The 20,249-nt window shown below is 56.8% G+C and overlaps 1 protein-coding gene across 4 annotated transcripts in view; it reads left to right on the top strand.

Annotated features, from left to right (window-relative positions):
- The window catches only part of MAD1L1 (mitotic arrest deficient 1 like 1), a 233,454-nt gene extending 226,968 nt beyond the window's left edge, over positions 1–6,486 (top strand). The window contains exon 16 of one of the 4 annotated variants that reach the window (XM_088833067.1): positions 1,979–6,486. In XM_088833067.1, coding sequence (XP_088689193.1) covers positions 1,979–2,137 — 159 coding nt within the window. In that variant the 3' untranslated portion in view covers positions 2,138–6,486. The remainder of the gene's footprint in view (positions 1–1,978) is intronic. The other 3 variants (XM_055410437.2, XM_055410436.2, XM_055410435.2) reach the window with 3 other exon arrangements.
- The last annotated feature ends 13,763 nt before the right edge of the window (positions 6,487–20,249 follow it).

Here is a 20,249-nt window from a genome sequence, read left to right as displayed (position 1 = left end):
GCTACCCTTCGGCGGGGCGGGGTGTCTCGGGAGGCGCGGCGCTGCCCAGGCCCGTCTCCTGCTCTGCGTGCCTCGCTGCGGCAGGCCCCGCAGAGCGCTCCCGCGTGAGCCCCGTGGCGCCGTGGCACAGAGCGCCTCCCGCGCCTCCCGCGCCCAGCCCGCCCGCCCGTGGCCGCAGCGCGGGCCTGTGTGCCTGTCCTGTCTTGCTGCCGTGGACACTCCCGCACCAGCCCCGTGTGGACGTGCTCTCACGTCTCTCGGGCACGTGCCCAGGAGTGGCGTCGCGAGTCGCAGGGTTCTCTCCTGAGGAACCGCTGGGCGGTCAGCTCAGTGTCCGCACCAGCGCGGTCCTTGCGGCCTGGGTTAGACGGTCCCGCAGGCCTGGGGCAGGTCTCACATGGGCTTCGCTTATGTTTCCCTGAAGACAGACGGCGTCGTGGCTGTTGGTCTGTGTTCTGAGGGCACGTCCGTTCGGATCCTTCCGCTACTTTCTCGTTGGGTCACTTGTCTTTTTTCGTTGGTTGGAAGACTCGCAGGTGCGTCCTGCACGTGGTCCTGTAACGGATGCCTGGCCCGGGTGGAGGCGTGTTGCAGGGTCTCCGCGGCTGGGAGGAGCGTGCGTGGGCCCCAGGCAGCCCTCTGGTGGCCGTTACAAGAATTCTGGTGGGGCGGGCGCCCACAGACTGAGGGAGAGCTGGAGTTCAGCCGGCAGGCGGGTTTGGAGTCAGAAGGAGCTGCCTGGGAAGGAGGGGTCCCAGAGGGGTGCGTACCACGAGGGTATCCAGCCCCGGATTGTCCAAATGGAGCGGCAGCCGGCGTCTTCTGGGCAGGGGTGGAGCTGACCGGGTCAGGTGGGCAGGCTGGGCAGGTGGCTGCTCCGCTGGGGGGCGTCCACCCTCGGTGGCCACCACCCCCTCCCCTCCCGCCCCCCCGAGCTACCCCACCAGCACCCCCGCCTCGAGGAGCAGGGCTGCAGGCCACAGGCTCCCGTCTGATCCTCGACGGCCTCTCCCCAGGCCTGCGTCCCAGCTCTCCCGGACCCCAGCAGGCAGCCTCCACCTGCCCCTGGGCGCTGCCCACGGGAGGGAGCAGTCACGTGAGCCCTGCCCGAGTGTTCAGGCACCTTTGGGCCTCCGTCCACCCCCAGTAGCCGAGGACCCGGGCTTGCCTCTGCTCAGACCTGCCTGGTGACCCCGGCTGGCCCCGAGACATCTCCAAACTCACATGTGAGGGGCTGACAGGCTAGTCTGGGGGGCCCTGCCGTGTGGCGCCCAGTGTTTAGAGGGAGGCTCGTCTTCCTTCCTGGCACTTCTGCAACTTCAGCTGACGTTTAGATAAAGAAGCGTGGGAGGAATTGACCCCTTGGGTTCTCCAGGATGCCGGACCCCCACCTGCCGCCTGCAGGAAGCCCTCCAGGAGGCGGTGGGCCCCAGCACGCCCTCATTGGGAGCCCCTCCACTCCTGCCCGAAGCCTCCCAGCCAGAAAGGACGGGATCTGAGCCTGGACGGGTAGGCGGGTAGGCGCCAGAGGCGGCCCCGCAGAGACCCCGCCCTTGCTGTGTGGCCAGCCCAAGGGCACTGGGTGAAGGAGGCCCTGCTCCGCGGCCTCTCAGCCGCCCCACCCCACCCCACCAAGCACAGCCCGGGAGTGAGACCCGCCTCAGACTGCATGTGGCCAGCACGGGGCCCTCACACCTGGCTCTGAGTGTCATCACGAGGGCGGGGGCTGAGAGCGGGGGGTGCCAGGTGGGCTGACCTGGAGGAGCTGGCAAGCTGGAGTCCACACGCCCGTCTGCTTCTGGACCCTAGAGAAGGGGTGAGACCCTGCCCGTGAGGCCTGAGGCTCGGCCTCGCCTGCGGGGACGTGCCTGGACATGGGCAATGGCCAGGCTGCCCGTCCGTGTCTGGACCTGGGGCCTTGGGTGGGGGGTGTCTGCCCGGACCCACACCTGCTGACGCGTCTCCATGTCCCCTGCAGGCCGCGGGCCCCTCGGGCACCAAGATGCAGCTGCTGGAGACGGCGTTCTCACAGACGGTGCCAGGCCTCATCGAGCTGCATCTGCTGCAGCAGGACAGCATCCCTGCCTTCCTCAGTGCCCTGACCCTTGACCTCTTCAGCCGCCAGACGCTGGCCTAGCCCCCGGCCCCAGCCTCGGCGTGGGGAGCAGGCGTCCCGCAGGAGCCTCACTGTCTGTTCCTCGGGGTCCCAGCTCCCCCTGGCCAGCTGGCCCCACCCACCCCTGCCCGGGCCCCCAGGCCTGGCCGGGCCTCTGCCCCGACGGGGCCTCGAGTCTCCCGGCCTGTTGGGGACTCCTGAGCATCGCCCTGCCACCCTGCCGGGCGCCCCGCCCGAGCTCAGGGCCCAGGGGCGCACTTCTGGCTGCTTTGGGGGGGTTAAGCCGCTTAGGGTGGCCCCTCCCCGAGCCCTGAGCCCACGCCCGCTCTGCAGGGCAGGCCACCCCCTCGCCCCCCGTCCTGCAGGGCAGGTGGGGGTTTCTGTGGCCGGCTCCCCGCCCCTCCCCGCGGTGCCCTGTCACCACAGCCTGCTCCAGCCTGGCCTGGCTGGGGCCAGGCGAGTGAGCCTGCGAAGTCCCCAGCTCTCATGAAATAAAGGCCCCCTTAACACCCCAGCCCCTCACTGTGTGTGCATCTGAACCCCAGGGCTGGGGCCCTCTGCCCTATGGGCCAGCCCATGACCACAGACTCACCTTGGGCGCTACCTGCGGCGAGTTCCCAGGTCACTGCCGGGGAGGTGGGCGGGGCCGGCGAAGCTGGGGCCACCCCCGACCCTGCTCTGCGCTCCAGCCCATCACTGTCGGCTCCGGAGCTCAGACCTTGACTGTGGGCCTCGGACAGACGCAGCCCGGCCCGGCCCAGGGTCACCGCGAGGTCAGCCCAGGCCCTCTTGCTGGGACCCGGAGCCCCTAGCTCGTCCAGCCACACTGCAACCTGGGGTTGCCGTTCCCTCTTCTCAGATGTGAAGGCCGCGGCCTGGCATGTGGACTGGCTTCCCAGGGCCCCCAGCTGCTCCGAACTGGACTCTGGTCCCGCTGGGGCATGCCGCTACCCTCGCATCAGACACTCTGGGTTCCTCACGCATAGCCGCGCACCCCAGTGCCAGCTCTCGGGGGTGGGGAGCGCGGTTTTGTGCCCGACTGTGGTCACAGCGCTGGGCGGAAGCAACACTGCTGAGCCGTCGGGGGGGCGAGGGTCCCTGCTTAGCAAGGCTGGCAGACATCCAGCGTGTTTCTACTCCCCACACCCCCAGCTCCCTGGGCCCTGGACGCATCAGCGCAGCACCCGGTGCCCTCCTGGGCTCTGCAGCCCTCCTCAGGCAGCTGTGCTGGGGTTCCGAGGCCTGTGGGCCCCCTCCTACCTCCCCTCAGGAGCCCCAAACCCTCAATGATGACTTCCTGCCGCTTCACAGGGGGTGAGATCCCACAGGCGGGGGTCCGGGGACCGGGCTCTGACGGTGCCCCGTCCCGAGCCCCATGGAGAGCCCCCTGGAGAGCTGGACTGAGCCCAGGTGTGGGAGATGAGGCCTGGGCCTGATCTCCCTCCCGGGTGAAATCGCTGAGACCAGATGCTGCCAACGGTAATAAAATGCTCAAGTCAGAACCTGACACAAAATCATTAGCCCCTGAAATGCCCTGCAAGGTCCCTGTGTGCACCAGCATGTCCCCGCCTGCAGAGAGCGCTCACTAGGGCCAGCTCCCCTCGGGGCTGGTACCGGGGTCCGCGGGGCAGGGGGAGGAAGAGAGTCATGCTGGCCAGATGGTCCCGAAACACAGGCCAGGGCTGAGGTGCTTGGCCTGTGTCCGGGGGTCACCGCGGGCCAACACAGGGTGTGCGGGCCAGGTGGGCTCCCCCCAGGATGGTGGTCTCCGTTGCACGGCCAGAGCTAAGCTCCCGCAGTCTCGGCAGAAAAGGCGCTGGAGGGTTGGGGGCACGTGAGTCAGGCTGGAAGGCTGGGGCCACGCTTGTGCCAGGCCCCAAGTCCCACGGGCGATGCGGCCCCCAGGCCAGGGGGCCTCACGTGAGCACCCGGCCCTGGTCTCCCTGCTGCCCCGGCCTCCCCACCTTTGTCCACAGTGAGGTCCCCAAGGCCGCTTCCAGGTGGGAAACCCACCCCAGGCCTGGACCGCCCACCCTGCGCCGGCTCTGGGCCAGCCCCAGGTTGACAGTGCTTGGGCTCAGTTACAAGATTTCTGTCCCTGAAAAGAGGCAGAAGGAGCTGACGCACGCCCAGGGATGCCTCTGAGCAGGACGGGGCACAGAGGCCTCTGGTGTCCTCCCAGTCAGCTGGGTCACCGGCTGCTGAGCTTGCCCGCTCCCTGCCCCACCGCCGGCCAGGGGCTCCGAGCGCGCTCGCGTGGGGAGCTAGACCCCCTCTGCCACCAGCTCCTTAGCGGGCACCGATGCTAAGGGGTTGTTAAGCCGCTAATGACTAATTTTAAGGGATTAGTTCTCCAGTGATAAGCCGTAATTGCCAGGACAGAGTGGGGTTTGGTGTGCGCCAGGCTCCTTCCAGCGTCCCCCGGGCTCCCAGGGAGGAGGGTGCCGCCTGGGGCCCCCGGGACCCCGCCTCCCCCTGCACTGGGCAGCAGGGCTGCCAGCTCAGCTCGCCAGCGTGCAGCGTGGTCCCCGTCCCTGCATGTGCGCCTGGTTCAAGCTCTGAAGACAAGCACAACCCTGGTGTGGACCACAACCATCGCATCACCCGGAGGCGGTTAGACCCGCTGGGGCCTGCTGGGTCAGAATCAGCGTGTGACGCGCCCCGTTCCAGCCTGGTAGGCTCTTCCCCTCCCCACCCCGATGGAAACATCCCAGTGTGCAAAGCTCCGTCCCCCCTGCGAGCTGACTCCCATCCCACGATGATCCTGCAGGCTGGATCTCATCAGAGGAGGCGGTGGAGGTTCGGGAAGGCCTGAACCCGCCTCAGGCCACATGCATGTCCTTCAGGCCTGGCCCTCCTGGCAGGGTCAGCTCCCCTCACGACCCCAGCTTCTGGGTCAAACGTGGCCTGCTTCCCTTGTGGTTCAGTGTCACCAGGACGCCAGGGCCAAGTGAAGGGCCGGGTGTCTGTCCCCAGGCAGCCTCAAGGGCGACTCAAGAGGTCCAGGGCAGGACAGGCCCATGTGCAGGACTGCGTGAGTGGACGCGTGCGCGTGACCGTCACGTGTGCTCTGTGTGCATGGAGGGTTGTGTCACGTGTGTGCATGCAAGTGCGTGCACAGTGAGGACCGGCGGCTTTACCAAGCTGCAGAGATTCCTGCTTCGGGCCCAGAGAGGGGCAGGGCCTCACCCAGAGTCATGCAGCACGAGGGGCCAGCGCCCTGTGGCCTGTGACCTCGTGGCTCCCGTTTTCTCCTCTTCCTCTGTCTTCAGCCGCAGTGCGTAAAGAAGCCCTCGGCAGCAGGAAGGTCGAGTAGGGAAGCCCCGGCCCGGCCCAGCTCCCCACCTGCGGAGGCCGCACACACCTCACACACTGCGGCGTTGTCTTGCTGGGCTTCTCTGAGCTTTTTGAATAACTGGGTTGTTCTGCAGCTTGGGTTTTTTTTCTCACTTAACAATTGTCTTGGAAATTTTCCATAAAAGCATCTACTGATGTATTTCACTGGATTTTTGTTGTTGTTATTTCCAAAACACTTAAGGAGTTTTATTGAAAGCAATAACCTACAGAAACACCAGATTCTCATTTTAAAGTGAAATCGACAGCATCTCTCAGAACTTCCATACCTCTGAGCCATGTTGGTCATTTAAAAACAAGCAAATGCCAAAACAAACAAAGCTAACTTCCAGGTCCAATTAACAACTCCTGCCTGTAGCCCTTTTTCTTGTGGTTCCAGTCCCCAGCCTGTTCATGGCCCCAGATTTTCCAGAGTGAGCAGGCGGCTTGGGGTTTTACCCAACTGGTTAATATTTCTGAGAACTGGACCCCATGGCAAGCCTCGGCCACGCCAGCCCTGGTCTTCCCCACTGCCCCCCGCCCCGGCATCCCCGCAGCGGGGGCTTCTTCCCGGAATCTCACCACCTCGCCCTCCCTTGTGGCCGGAGCTGTCCCCCAGATTCATCCGTTGAGTTCCTACCTCTGTACCTCACAGTATGACTGTGGAGACTGAGCCTTTCAAGAGGTGACCGAGTTAACACGAGGGTTTGGGCTGGGCCCTAATCCCATAGGACTGGTGTCCTTGTAAGAGGAGACGAGGACGCAGCCACCGGGGACCACGTGGGAACGCAAGGAGAAGTCCGCCGTCTGCACGCTGAGGACACAGGCTTCTGGAGGAACCAGCCCTGCCCACACCTGGCTCGCAGACGCCCAGCCTCCAGGACTATGAGAAAACCATCTGATGCTGAAGCCACCCAGGCTGTGGTTCGTTGTTACGGGGGGCGGCGGGGGGCCCTGAGCCGGCTCGTGCCTGAGCCTCTGTATCCTTCCTGTGGCACTTAATAATACCAGCACCTGACACTTCCTTTTGCATGTTTCACTTACAATATATGTATGTTACATATGCATATGTTTTCATCAGCTTCAGTGCCTTCTCAAGAACTTGTAGAACCACCCTGATGACAGAAATAACACGCAAGCCATATATGTATGTAATTCGAAATTCTTGGTAACCACATTTAAAAAGCAGGTGAAATTTTAATGAATATACTTAACCTAATATATCTTGCCTGGAAAATCCCATGGATGGAGGAGCCTGGTAGGCTGCTGTCCGTGGGGTCTCTAAGGGTCGGACATGACCGAGCGACTTCACTTTCACTTTTCACTTTCCACTTTCACACATTGGAGAAGGAAATGGCAACCCACTCCAGTGTTCTTGCCTGGAGAATCCCAGGGACAGGGGAGCCTGGTGGGCTTCCGTCTATGGGGTCACACAGAGTCGGACACGACTGAAGTGACTAAGCAGAGCAAGCAAGCAATATATCCAAAATTTTATTTCAACATGGAATCAATTTGAAAATTAGTTTTGCAGTATATACAGTGAATCATCGTGTTGTTGAAACCAATATGTCAGTTATATCTTAACTTTAAAATAGGAGTTCTCTAAATTATATACATACGTATAAATTAGCGAGAGTCACTTGACCATCTCTTGGAAACCCAGCTCGTGTTTTACCCTTGCGGCCCATCTGAGTTCCAACCAGCCATGGTCTCAGTGGCGCATGCGCAAAGGCCACCAGTACGGCACCCCCGCCCCGCTCTCCAGCACTGCGGACAGGGCCCGGGTGGCCAGGGCCCCGGGCATCTGGCGGTACTGCCGGGGAACCGTGGTGGCCGACTGATGAGAGAAGTGGCTGTCCCAGCAGGTCACCTGGAGCTCCTGGAGACGTCGGCAGAGCCGTGGGGCTCGGCCCCCCCACGATCGCAGTGCACATCTGGGTCCAGGCTCCTTCAGGGGTTCCCTCCGGGGCGCCCCCACTTCCCCATGAGCCAGGCCCAGGCAGCGCGCACTCCCTGGCTTGGACTCCAGGCTCCGCCCCTACCTGAGCCTCCGTCTCCACGTGGGGAAAATGGCCGGACAGCAGAACCGGCTGTGGGCCCCTGAGAGCCGCCCCCAGGGACGCTGCCCCCGTGGGCTCCACGTGTGCCCTGTAGTGTGACACTGTAATTAGCTCAATTACCAGCAGCCTTCGTGGCTTTTTGTTTCAAACTTAAAATGGAAATTTACTTTTGCACCAGGTTTACAGGATGTTAACGGAATTCACTTAATCAAACCCCAACACCAAGTCCTTGAAAATGAGAATTAAGAAAGGTCTGCATTTGCATATTCATGTTTTTAATAGGGTTCAGAAGGTATATTTGCAACTCATGAAAACGATTAATTAAACCTAATTTGCATTGGTGGAGCATCTTAACCCCTTCCAAGCTGACCCGAGGCTGAGAGGGCCCAGGCGGGCCAAAGGGGCCCAACTTGGCCCCAAGACCCGCCGCTGAGCCACTTCCTGCGCCACGTGTCCTGAGACCAGAGGACCGCGCGCGGGTCCGGCCCACGGCCTTCACAGCAGCCACCCCGCAGGCGGAGCTGCTGGGTTTTACTTACACACATCTGAGTGTTTTGTCTTTCTTGTAACATTCGCCACCGGTCATTGTCAAATATTTGGAGAATGGGAAAGTCTGGGAAGAAAGTGAGTCACCCACTACCCATCACGGACAGCGGTCTTCCGGCCCGCTCCGGCGGGCACGCGTGTGCGCCGTATGCCCGCTTGGAGTGCGTGTGCGTGCGCGCACACGGCGTACGTATGCGAGAGCGGTGTGCGTGTGCGTGCCCGGTGTGCGTGTGCATGCCCAGTGTGCGTGTCCGTGCCCAGTGTGCGTGCGTGTGCGAGCGCGGTGTGCGTGTGCGTGCCCGGTGCACGTGTCCGTGCGTGTGCGTGCCCGGTGTGCGTGCGCGATGTGCGTGGCGTGCGCGCGCCCCTCGGCCTCCCCGCGCGCCGGGCGGCGCCTCCACGCGCTTCCGCCGCAGCCGCGTGCCCGCGCGCCCCGCGGGACGGATGACGCCGGGCCCGGCCCGCAGACGACGCCGCACGCAGCGGCAGCAGGTGGTCCCGGGTGCCGCCCGCGTCCGGCTTCGGGGCGTGGGGACGCGCGGCGGCCGCGGCCTGGAGCCCCGCCGGCCGGGGGGCGCGCGAGTGATCGCAGCGCGGGGCCGCGGCGGGCGCCCCGCTTCCTGCCCGGCGCGCTTGCCCGCCGCCCGCCAGGCCCCCGCTCGGAAGCCCTGCCCGCAGACGGCGCTGCTCAGACGCCGCCTTCCCCCGGGCCTGGTGCCGGCGGGGCTGCGGGCGGCCTGCCCGGCCCGGCCCCCGGCTTCTCGGGAGGCCGCGTCCCGCCGCAGCTGGTTCGCCTCGGCCGCCCCGCCGGCCTGTGCGCGCGAGCACGTCCGCGGTGGGTCGTCCAGCCCCAGCCGCAGGGCTTGCTAAGTTGGGAAGGCGCGCGACGCAGTCTAAGCAGATCTGTGTATTTAGCGTCTGGTTTTCATTAAACATTTAGACGCGTTTGATTAGAGTTTATAATCAATACCTAAATATCTGGCAAGTTTTCTTGGTTAATTTTTAAATGGGGATTCATTAATTGCACGAGTGTTTAAACATTTAGGGAAAGATGCTTAATAGATCGCTAAGATTAGCGAGTTGGGCCCTGGCCGCCCACGAAGGGCGCAGCTGGGATGGGCTGGGCGCACGCCCCGCTCGCGCGCATCCCCATCCCGTGGGCGGCGCTGGAGCTCGGCCCCCGCCCCAGCCTCCTGGGAGCGCTCTTCTAGCTTCGGGGCTCCAGCCGCAGGCGGCCTGCTGCTCGAGGGGAACAGGAGGGGCTGTAGAAGGCGTGCGAGAGGTCGGGAGTCCAGACGCGGAGAGGCAGCAGCGGGTCGGGGACTCTGCGGGACGCGGGAGCGGGCGCAGCAGGGCCAGTGTCGGCCGGCTCCCGGGAGGAACCCACACCCACAGCTTCCTGGAGTACCTAGGCCAGAAGGTGGACCCCGTGGGGGGAAACCCGATGCCAGGAGGCAGCAGACCAAACCCAGGGTTCGAGGGGAGGGCACTTCCGAGCTGGGAGTTCGAGTTCAGGGAGTGGGGTTTTGTGTCTTAAAGCAGAGCAAACACCCCCAGGTACCTGGCGCTCAGAAAGCCCTCCCACCTGTAGAGTCCTCAGAGGCCCGGCCCAGTGGACCCAGCAGTCGGGCAAACTGGCCTCGAGTCCACAGGGAACGGGCCGGCGCTAAGCACTCAGGTTGGCTTCACTGGAACCACGTCTGTTTCCGTAAGTCTGTGTATTACGCTCAGTCCAGTCGCTCAGTCGTGTCCGACTGCGACCTCGTGGACTGCAGCCACCAGGCTTCCCCATCCATCACCAACTCCCGGAGCTTGCTCAGAGTCATGTCCATCGAGTGGGTGATGCCGTCCAACCATCTCATCCTCTGTCACCCCCTTCTCCTCCCGCCTTCAGTCTTACACTGAATGAACATGAACCGTTCCTCTTGAAAGTGAACACACAAGGCACGCGGTATTCACGATGCTTGGGTGTGTGCAAGGTTCCACTTGTGTGTAATTAATCCGGCCATGCAGTATGTGACACAGGCCAGCGAATAGGTCACGGGGGCGTGCACCTCAGGGAGCCCCTGCCGCACATGCTCATGGTGATGTTGAGAAGCGCCCCGGCCCCCTCCCCTGCACCCTGGGTTTGGAGCGCACCCGTCAGCTCACTCTGTCTGCCGCTCACGTCACTCTGCACGACGTGTGGTTTGGTGTTGCTTGCTTTCGTGCCTGTTGGTGATCGACGCAGCTTTCCCCACTCAACAGTGTTTCTAAGGTTCGTCTGCTTTGTCTGTAAAATTCCATTGCATAAATACACCCCGAAAATGTACTTTTCCATTCACCCGTCAAACGGACGTTTGGACCGTTTCCAGTGTTTTGCTTCTAAAAGCAACGTGCTGTGAACAACCCAGCTCGTCTCCTTGGGCTCAGAAGCAAACATTTCTTTAGAGTTTAACAAGAAGCAGAGCTGCAGGGTCATGGCGTCTGCAAATGCTCAGTTTTACAAGATGAAGCCTAATTATTTTCCAAAGAGCCCAGAGCCATTTGCGTTCCACCAGCAGGAAAACCGCATCCCCAGCGGTGGTCCCACAGGTGTGGCCACTCGGGGGTCTTCACTCACTTTCCTCCAGCTAGCAGAGGGGTGGGCATCTTTGCCCGTGTCTGTTACTGAGGAGCTGGTTTCCACCCCTTACCGGTTTCTACACCCTGATACCGTCCCTTTGCGGGTTTATGTCTGGCATCATCCCCTCCCACTCCGTTACTGACTTTTATCCCCTCTGTTTTTGATGAGCAGAGTTCTCGGTGTCAGCACTTACTTACACTTATCAATCTGCTCTTTGACGCCCGGCGTGTTTGTGTCTTGTTTAAGCAGGCTTCCCGCCTAGGTGAGGTCATAAAGATAATCCCCCACTTTGTCTTCTACAGCTGATTTTTATTTATGGCTTGAGACAGAAATCCAATTTCATTTTTTCCACATGAATAGCTAATTGTCTTGGTAGCATTTGTTAAATGGTCTCCTCTTGCCCGGGGGTCTTCCCCTGCCTCCGCCGTCATAAATCAGGTTCCATGAACCAGTAGGTCTGCTCCTGGGCTTCTCCTCTTCTCCTGGGTCACTAAGTCTATCGCAGGATTAATGCCAGAGTGTCTTAATTACTGAGCTGCTCACACAGCAAGGTCAGGGGATGGAAGGGGCCATAAGGGGCCTTCTGTGCTCTTGTAGTAAGCTTTTTGTTTTCTTAAAAGAGAATACTTCTTTTTGCTGCACGTTTGTTTTTTCTTACACACTGAATAAACTTGTGCGTGTGTACATTACCTACTGTACACAGTCACACAGATTCACACGTTACGTAACACGGGCTTGTACACGGACAACCACAATTACAGGCTGTCGTGTTACCAGCAGAGTCTTTCTTCAGGGTGGGAAAGTTCCAGTCTCTCCCCCGTCCCTGGGAGGTTCTGTTATGGAAGTTGTTACTGAAGCATAACACACATGAGTGAAGATGCACTAATGAATTCCCAGTGACGCCACTGAATTCTCCGGGTCTCCAGCGCCCACGTGAAGCGCTGCTGGGGCGTCAGAAGCCACCGCGGGCCCGCTCCCAGGCACAGCCCCCAACCCCCAAGTGGCCTCCCCCACCTGCCGCAGGTTTGCCTGTTCTTGAACCTGAGCAGTGTTCTTCGGTGTCTGACTTCTGCTCAGTCTTGCGTTTAACACACCCGACCACGTTGCTGCCAGGGGTTCCTTTTCCCCAGCTTTTTATTATGGAGAAACATTTAGCGGAGATGAAAGAATTGGACAGTGAAGCCCGCACTCTCCACCCCTGCTCTGCCATTCATATTTACTGTGTTTGGCCTGCTCCGTCTGTGCATCCACCGTTCCATCCGTCCTCACACCTTGATGCATTTGAGAGTAAAGCACAGGTGTCAGCACCCTTCTCAGCGGATAGTTCAGCGTCTGTGAGGTTAACCACGGTTCCCTCCGTGTCTTCAGTTTCTTTTTTCCAAAGTCAGATTCACCCCTGAAGTGTCACCCTTGAGTGATGCCCTCACACACGTGTGAAGCCCCAGAGCACACAGTCGGCGTGGTTCCAGAACATCCCTGCTTCCCCTTCTCGGCCAGCCTCCTCCTCATCCCCCAGAGGCAGCAGCTCTCTGGTTTGGCCACTTTGTTGGGACGTAACTGATGCCTGCAGGTCCTGGGCACCCCGACTCAGCCTTCGTCCAGCTCCCGGGTGTCTGGCCTCTTTCCCCCTTTCATCCTGACAAGCTTTCTCTGACTGCGGCCTTGTTAAGGGTTCTGGAGGGTTCCATCCCCCCCCAACCCGGCAGGAAGCAGAAGGGGGGTCTTAGCCAACATTCACTGCGAGGAGCTGGAGGAGCTCCCACAGTGTGGAGACCCAGAACGGGGACCCTGGAGTCTCTGCCCCATGGACAGGTCCACGTGCACTGCACTCCGGGTTAGTTGCAGCACAGGCTCCCTGCCCAGCCCGGTGGCCGGGGTGGGCTTAGGCTTTCTCTGTTCTGAGTTGGGATGCTCTGCGCTGGGCTGGCGTCTGTCCGGCGGCCTCCGCTCTGGGAGGTCCTGGTGTCCACTCGTCACGGGACAGAGTGACGACTCTAGGCGCCTTCCCGGCAGGATGAAGAACTCGAGAGTTGTCTTTCTGCCTGTTTTTAAATCTGGCTGTTTTCCTCTTTCTTATTTCTTTATGGGACATTCTGAGTATGAATTCCTTGTCAGACATGTGTTACAAATAATGTCTCCCAGACTGTGGGCTTGCCTATTTATTTTCTTAATAATGTCTCCTGATGAACAAACGTTTGCAGTTTTAATCGTCTCGTTTATCATTGTTTAATGGTTGGTGCTTTTTGCATTTTGTTTCAGTCAGCTTTGTCTAGCCCAAGGGAACGGGATGTTCTCCCTATTTTCTTCCAGAGACTTTGTCATTTAGCTTTTATGCTTGGATATACGGCCTACCTCAAGTTAGTTTTATGTATGGTGTGGGGTCGGGATTCATGTCTTTGGTTGAATGCCCGTTACTTTGGAACCCTTGCCTGGAATGTGCGTCCTCCGCCTCTGCCTGTGCCATCGGCTGGGGGCTCTGCCTCTTGCTACTCTGATCACCGGTTCCACATGCTCTGAACCACTGTACCCCTCTGTTAAGCCTAGAGATAAGGTGTCTAGGAAGTTGCGCCAAGTTCATTACCGATTGTAATAACTCACGTGTTATGCTGGACTGGCTGTTCTCACAGTCACGCCCTCACATAAGACAGCTCGCTGCCTCGCATCTGATTCTCACCCCTTCTGCTCTCGCCTCATTGCATCAGCCAGGACCTACTGCACGGCGCTCGGTGGAAACAGTGGTTGCAGGTGATCTTACTGTGTTTATAAGGCGGGCAACGGTTCGCTGTCGATATGTTACCTGTAAGTTGCTTTGATACCCTTGTTTGACTTAAAGTGTTGTGCTATCCATGATTTTCGGAGCTTTTTATTATGAAAAGTTGTGGTACTTTTGCTCTTTTTTCATTTCTGTTGAGGTGACCATATGGCTTCTTTCCTCTTCTGCTCTGTTGATATGGTAAATAACATTTTTTTTAAAGTGTTGAAGCAACCTTTGATTCCTGGGGTCAGCCCACTTGGTCATGATATACTAGACATTTTTAGACATCCCTGCGTTCAGTTTGCTGAATTTTTTTTAAAGATATTTGAGTCTACCTTAACGAGGCATATTCTGAAATTTTCTTGGGTGTCTTTGATTTTGTTATCAGAGTAACAGCGACCTCATAATATGAGTATGAAGTGATTGCTGGTCTTTCTGCTTCTGAAACTGTGTGGAAACAAAAACTTCTTCTGCTTGGTCGTGTCCGACTCTTTGCAACCCCATGGACTGTAGCCCACCAGGCTCCTCTGTCCATAGGATTCTCCAGGCAAGAATGCTGGAGTGGGTTGCCGTTTCCTCCTCTGGAGGATCTTCCCCACCCAGGGATCAAGCCAGCTTCGCCTGCATTGCAGGTGGATTCGTTACCTCTGAGCCTGTAGATTGGGGTTATTTCCCCCTTGAATGTTTGGTAGAATTCACCAGGGAAGCCATCTAGGCCTGGAGTCTCACTTCTGCCATGTTTTATAGTGTGAATCGCATTTCTTTAACAGATACAGGACTGTCCAGTTTATTTTCCCTAGAATGAGCTTTGGTGGTTAGTATCTCTCGAGAAGTGTGATAGCCTCAGATTTAGAATTTATGAGGGTAAAGTAGTGTGTAATGTCCCCTAGAAGTCTGCAGGGCTGTGACGACGCCCATTCCTTCCTTTATCATGTTGGCAACTTATTATTTCTCCTGTTCCTGTTCCTCCTCCTCCTTAGGCTAAAGATTTGTTAATTTTATTGACCTTTTCAAGGAACCAGGTTTTCATTCCATTGATTTTTCTCTGTTGTTTTTCTCTGTTCACGTTCGCTCATTTCGGCTCTTTTAAAAATTTTTTTGCTTTCTGCTGCTTGCTTTTAATTTGCTTTTATTTTTCAAGTTCTGATGTGGATCCAACCAGACAGAAACCACACCATAGTCTAAGCAGGGGAAGTGTGACGCAGAGAAAAAAAAGAGTAGGTCAGGGGAGGCTCTGTCAAGGTGGGGAGGGAACTCGAGGGGCTTGAGGGCTCAGGGAGGCAGGACAGACTTGGGAGCTCAGGCCTCCCTGAGGAAGGTGGGGTCCCCACGAGGGAGGAGAGTTTGCTGGTTTTCTGGGCAAGGTCTGTTCCACGGCCCCTGGAAAGCAGAGCAGCGCTCTGGGCAGGGGGCAGCCGGGCAGGCCTGGGGCATGGGGCCCCAGCCCCCTCGGGGATGGTCTGGGCAGCCGCGCAGGCCCCGGGGAGCCTGGAGCAGAGGATGCCCTTGAAGTCTGCGCTTCCCCGCTCTGACCGCCCGGCCGCCCAGCGTCACGGTCTGGACCCCCTCTCGAGGCAGAAAGCTGGGGGCTCGGGGCTCACTCTAGGAGACACTGTGATGACTGGGGTTTGCTGAGGAGACAGGTATGTTCTCATCACTTTTCATCCAGGCAGAGAATAGAATTCTTCAGTCCTGTGTGGCATTTAGAAAGATTAACAATCTGCTGAAACACAACAAAAATATCAGTGTTTGTATCTGGACTGTATTCTCAAAATGCAGTGCAGTGTGACTTCTGTTTAATAAGCATTTTATAATTAGACTTTGAAATATTCTCTTAAATAAATCTTGAGTCAGAAAGGAAATAAAAGACTGCACTTAAATTCTATAGTGATGAAGGGAATGTCAGATGTTTAATTATGAGATTCAGCTAAGACTGTGAGGGGAGAAAACACTATAGGATTAAAGGATTCCATTGTTGAGCAAAAAAAAATAAAAGCCAAGAACTTGGAAAGACATCAAAACATACCTAAAGAAGAAAACAAGAATAAATGAAAAACAAGTTATGTTAAAAAGATTAATAGTGACACATGTAGACCCTGAAGCTGATTCTTGGAAACCGGCCCTGACGCACAGAGGCAGTGATGGGCGGCTGTGCGAGGTCTGGAGGTCTGTGCGCCGCCGATGGTCAAGGCGGGCCCCTCAGCCTGGCTGGAAGCCGCCGGCAGGTGCCCCCGCCATCCCGGCAGGTGTGAGCTGTGTCTCGGGGGTCCGGGGCTGCCGGGAGGGGCCGCACTCCAGGTACAGTCCGTGAGGGTGCCGTGCAGGTCTCAGCCGAGGCCCTGATGGAAACGGAGTGCAGATTCGGGCCCCACGGCGGCCGCTCTGAGTCAGGCTCTGGGCTGGGGCTCTAACAGAGAGAGCCTCCCCAGAGGTGCTGCTTGAGACCTGAGCTGACTTCCTGCCGGGCAGGGTGAGGGCAAGCCTGTAATGAGAGGGAGTCCTCGGACCCGGGAAACACAGGAGCAGGAGTGGAGGCATGCAGGCCCCCAGGGCCGAAAGGCTCTGACATGGCTGTCCTGTGCCCAGAAGGACAGGGCACCAAGCCTGGGACACGGGTGGGGTAGGTCAGAGCCCCGCCTGACGTCAGGATGCGGCCGGGGCTGCCCTCTCCCGAGCCTCGGGCCAGGGGCCGGCTCTGCCGTGGGGCTGGACTCAGAGTTGTGTGCTCTGCAGGACCCCAGATGGCAGAGTGCCAGATGGCGTCTGAAGTGGCCCTGTGGTGCCCCAGGGACCCACCTGAAGCAAACCCACTCCAGGCCGCAGAGAATTTCCACACTCAGGGTCAAGCGTGCACTCATGCACGTGTTTATATAAGGCGTAGGTGACCATATGGATCTGTAAAGTCGCAAAGCATCCAAAAAGGGAAAACCCCAAAAGACAGACAGATCTCAGTCCATAAAGACACAAGTGTTGGTGGAAGAGACACATCGCCTTATTCCGGAGGCTGGTGACCTGGGAAGACAGACGGAGGCCTGCCGTCCGAGGGCAGCAGACAGGCTTCCAGGACTGCGGTGCAGAGGCTGTGGCCCAAGGGTATCCCCCACACGAGTCTCGGGTTGCTTGGCGTCCACCCATCTTCTGGTCGCACGTGGTCTGGGGTCTCTGTGCTTATGGTCAGCAGTTTCTACACGGGGGCCGGGTCTGCTTCCTGTAAAGACAACTCGGACGTGTCCGACTTCTCCCCGTACCTCTCGGAACTGGCGGCTCGGTGACTCGGGCTGGTTTGTCGTCTCAGCAGTCGCCGGCTCCGGGCCCAGCAGCCTGGCCTTGTTTCTGCATCTGCACGTTCCCTGGTCATTACCTGTCCAGCTGCCGTCTGAGACCTGGGCAGGCCTGGGAGACCACAGCCATCCTACAAACAAGAGACAGGCGGAGGACAGGGCCGGGGGCTGTCCCAGGAAGGCCCATAGCGTCCTGCTTGGTTTCAGTCCCGCCTTTCCCCTCCTAATTCAGTCCCGAGGGAACAGGTGTGGAGCAAGAAAGGGAATAACATTTTGGATGGAAGGGTTCATTGTAAACTCGGCAGAGGAATGCAGTTTGGGAACTCGGTTCTGAATGTACCTATTAGCATGACGTATTTTATTAATATCAAGAAAACAAGTTGCAGAGCTACACGGGGTAACTGACAAACCCAGCAGCATAATAGAACAAGCAGATAAATATCAGTGAGGATTTAGAAGATGTGAACAGCAAAAGGAACAAACTTGATCTACGAGATTTTTACAGAACTCTGCATGCAGTAATTGGGGAATATACTTTCTTTTTAAGTGCGCAAGGAACATTATAAAATTGGCTGCATTAGGTCATAAATCCAGTCTCAGCAGACAGAAGGATTAAAGCACAGAAAGCACATTCTCTGATCACAGCATAAGTAGGCAGGAGACTAGTGAGAATTAGGGGCTCTCATCCTGAGAATCATCTGGAAATTTAAAAAGCACACTTCTTGCTCTCAGTTTCTTTACTTATCACTTTATAGACCAATAACAGTTAGTCAACAGGCTCAGGTCTAAGGACCACACTTGAAGAGCTCTGCTCCCGATGATTTGTAAGTTATTTCTACTCTGAAGACTCAGGAATGTATGTTTCTTCTTTTTTAAGATCAGTTCAGTTCAGTTTAAAAAACATTTGGAGCAGTTTGGCTGTATGTCTGTGAATCTAATAGTAATAAATTGTGTTTGTCTGTGGTAAAAAAAAAAAAAAAAAAAGCACACTTCTAATGGCACATGGGTTAAAAAGAAAGTCTCAGAATGGAAATTGTGAAATGCTTAGGGTTACATAATAATGGAAAACCAAACGACGGTAATGAGCGTGATACTGGGTGCTGCTTGGAGTGTGATTTATGGTCATAAATGCATGTGTTGGACGAGAAAATCGGAAAATTAATGAATTAAGTGTCTGACTTGAAAAGTTAGCAAACAGTGGTGATTCCTTGGCAGCTCAGTGGTTAGAACTCCACACTTTCACTGCCAGTCCTGGGAACTAAGATACCATAAGTGGCGTGACATGGCCAAAAAAAAAGTTAGAAAATAACAACAAAGTAAATCCAAAGAGAATGGAAGGGAAATTAAAAAAAAGAAAAGAGTTTAATGAACTAGAAAATTAAAATGGAAGGGGGAGAAATGACAAAGATGAAGTTGTTTTTTTTAAAGACTAATACAGCTGATAACTGCTTATGAGACTGATCAACTTTCAAAAAGATGAAAAACACCAATGAAACTATTAGACTCGGGAAAGGGATATTACTGCAGATGACAGGAGAGATTTAAAAGTTAATAAGGGAATATTATGAATATCTTTTTGCAAATAAATTTTAAAATATAGATGAAATGACAAGTTTCCAGGAAAATGCGTATTGCCAAAACAGATTCAAAAACTGCCACCTGAACTGTGCTGTAATAACAACAAAAATTGAATCAGTATTTCAGAAATCTTCCCGTAATGTAAGAATGAGTCTCGGCCTGTTTTACGGGCAAAAGTTCCAGCAAAGCTTTCACAGCACAGATGATTCCAGTCTTTGATTCCTGGCCTCTCGGACCAGAGAGGAACAGCAGTCACTCCCTGGCTAGATACGTGAGGCTGGAAAACCTTTATGCCCAGTGGACAGGACAGTGAGGGAAAGGAAGCCCAGTGGCCCTCTCTAGTAAACTCTCAACTTTAAAAGCATGCCGCACGTTATCACCAGATCTGGGTCACCCCTGTAGTGAGAGGGAGCTTTGGCCCTGGAAGGTGGTCTCCGCCTTTCTCCATGACGCTGAAAGAGGAGACTCTTCGCCCACCTCAGTAGGTGAAGGGAAGGCATTTAAGGCAGAAAGGAACAGCCATCCGTGACAAAATCCCCAGAAACACACAGTTTCCTTCACCCAAAACTTTGGCATCACTGATAGTGGGACCCATTAGAGGCACACTTGGGGCTTTCATGGAGCTTGAGAGACTGAGTCTAGAATTTGTGTGAAAGCCATAGGGCGGGAGGGGCCAGACAGTCCTGAGGTTCGAAGCGGGAACGGGAAGAGCGAGAAAGCCTGTTGATGTGCGTGTGTGCCGTGGACCGCAGCACGGGAGTCAGGGTAAGTGGAGCTCAGCCACACACGTCAATGCACGAGTCTCAAAAGTGGAAGAAGAAAGCAAGTTGTCAAAGAATCGACGCACTGTGACAGCAGTTTTCTGTCTGAAGGTAGTTTTGCTGTCTTGAGGGTGCGCACGAAAGTGACACAGCCACGAGGAGAGACGGTTGTAATGAGAACAGATCGGCTCGGACTGTGGCCCCGGGGGCGGGGGATGGGTGGGGGGTGCCGGGGCGTCACGGGTGGCCCAGGTGCGTGCTGTCAGCGAACGGCACACGTGCATTCTACATTGTGTGTGTGTGAGATAGTCTTACAGGAAAAAGAAAAAGATTTGGGAACACCTGAGATCCCAGTAACGTAGCTGATTAGACAGTGTGTAACGACTGAGCGACTGAACTGAACTGAATCCTAAGTTCTGGTGCCAGAATCCCAGCCCTGGAGTAAACGGTCACCGTCAATTGGTCCAGCTACGGTTCATCTGTCACATCAGTCGCGATGGAAAACTCCTAGGAGCGTGTGGAACAGCCGTCCGAGGCCTGTGAAGGGGAGCAGGAGCGATGAGTCGGTGGCTTCGGTCCTTCTGATGTTATTGGCGACAGTTGATTTGCGAAGTTGTGTCGTTCCTGCTATACAGCAGAGCAGCTCAGCCCTGCGTGTGCAGCCTCTCTTCCACATTCTTTTCTATTGTGGTTTATCACAGGGTATCACGGTAGGACCGCGTTGCTTGTCCGTACACATATACCAGTCTGCATCTGCAGACCCCAGGCCCCAGCCCTTCCTCCCCCGCTCCCTTCCCCCGAGTTGGCAACCACCAGTCTGTTTTCTACTTCCCCGAGTCCCTTTCTGTTTCAGATAGGTGCGTTTGGGTCAGCCTTTAGCTTCCACATATAGGCGACATCACACCATGCTTGTCTTTCTGACTTAGTATGGTGATCTCTGGCTGCATCCATGTTTTTGTAGATGGCTTTCTTTCACCCTTTTTATGGCTGCGCACTATTCTACTCTGTGTGTGCCCTGTCTGCTTTATCTGTTCCTCTGTTGGGAGACTTCATTCTTAACACACAAAGCCGCCCCCGCCCATCAGCGGGTGAAGAGGGGGCAGGCCGGATGCCTCCACGCAGTGGATAAGGGGCATCGGCGCCGGGGAGGACACGGCCGGCACCAAGGTCCATTCCAGGAGGCCCCCCCCACCTCCCCTGGCAGCAGGCGGCCC

The sequence above is a fragment of the Moschus berezovskii genome, chromosome 27, assembly GCF_049115385.1.
Source record: "Moschus berezovskii isolate FMDL1 chromosome 27, NW_MosBer_1.0, whole genome shotgun sequence".
NCBI classification, from domain to species: domain Eukaryota; kingdom Metazoa; phylum Chordata; class Mammalia; order Artiodactyla; family Moschidae; genus Moschus; species Moschus berezovskii.
This window is presented reverse-complemented; position numbering and strand designations above follow the sequence as displayed.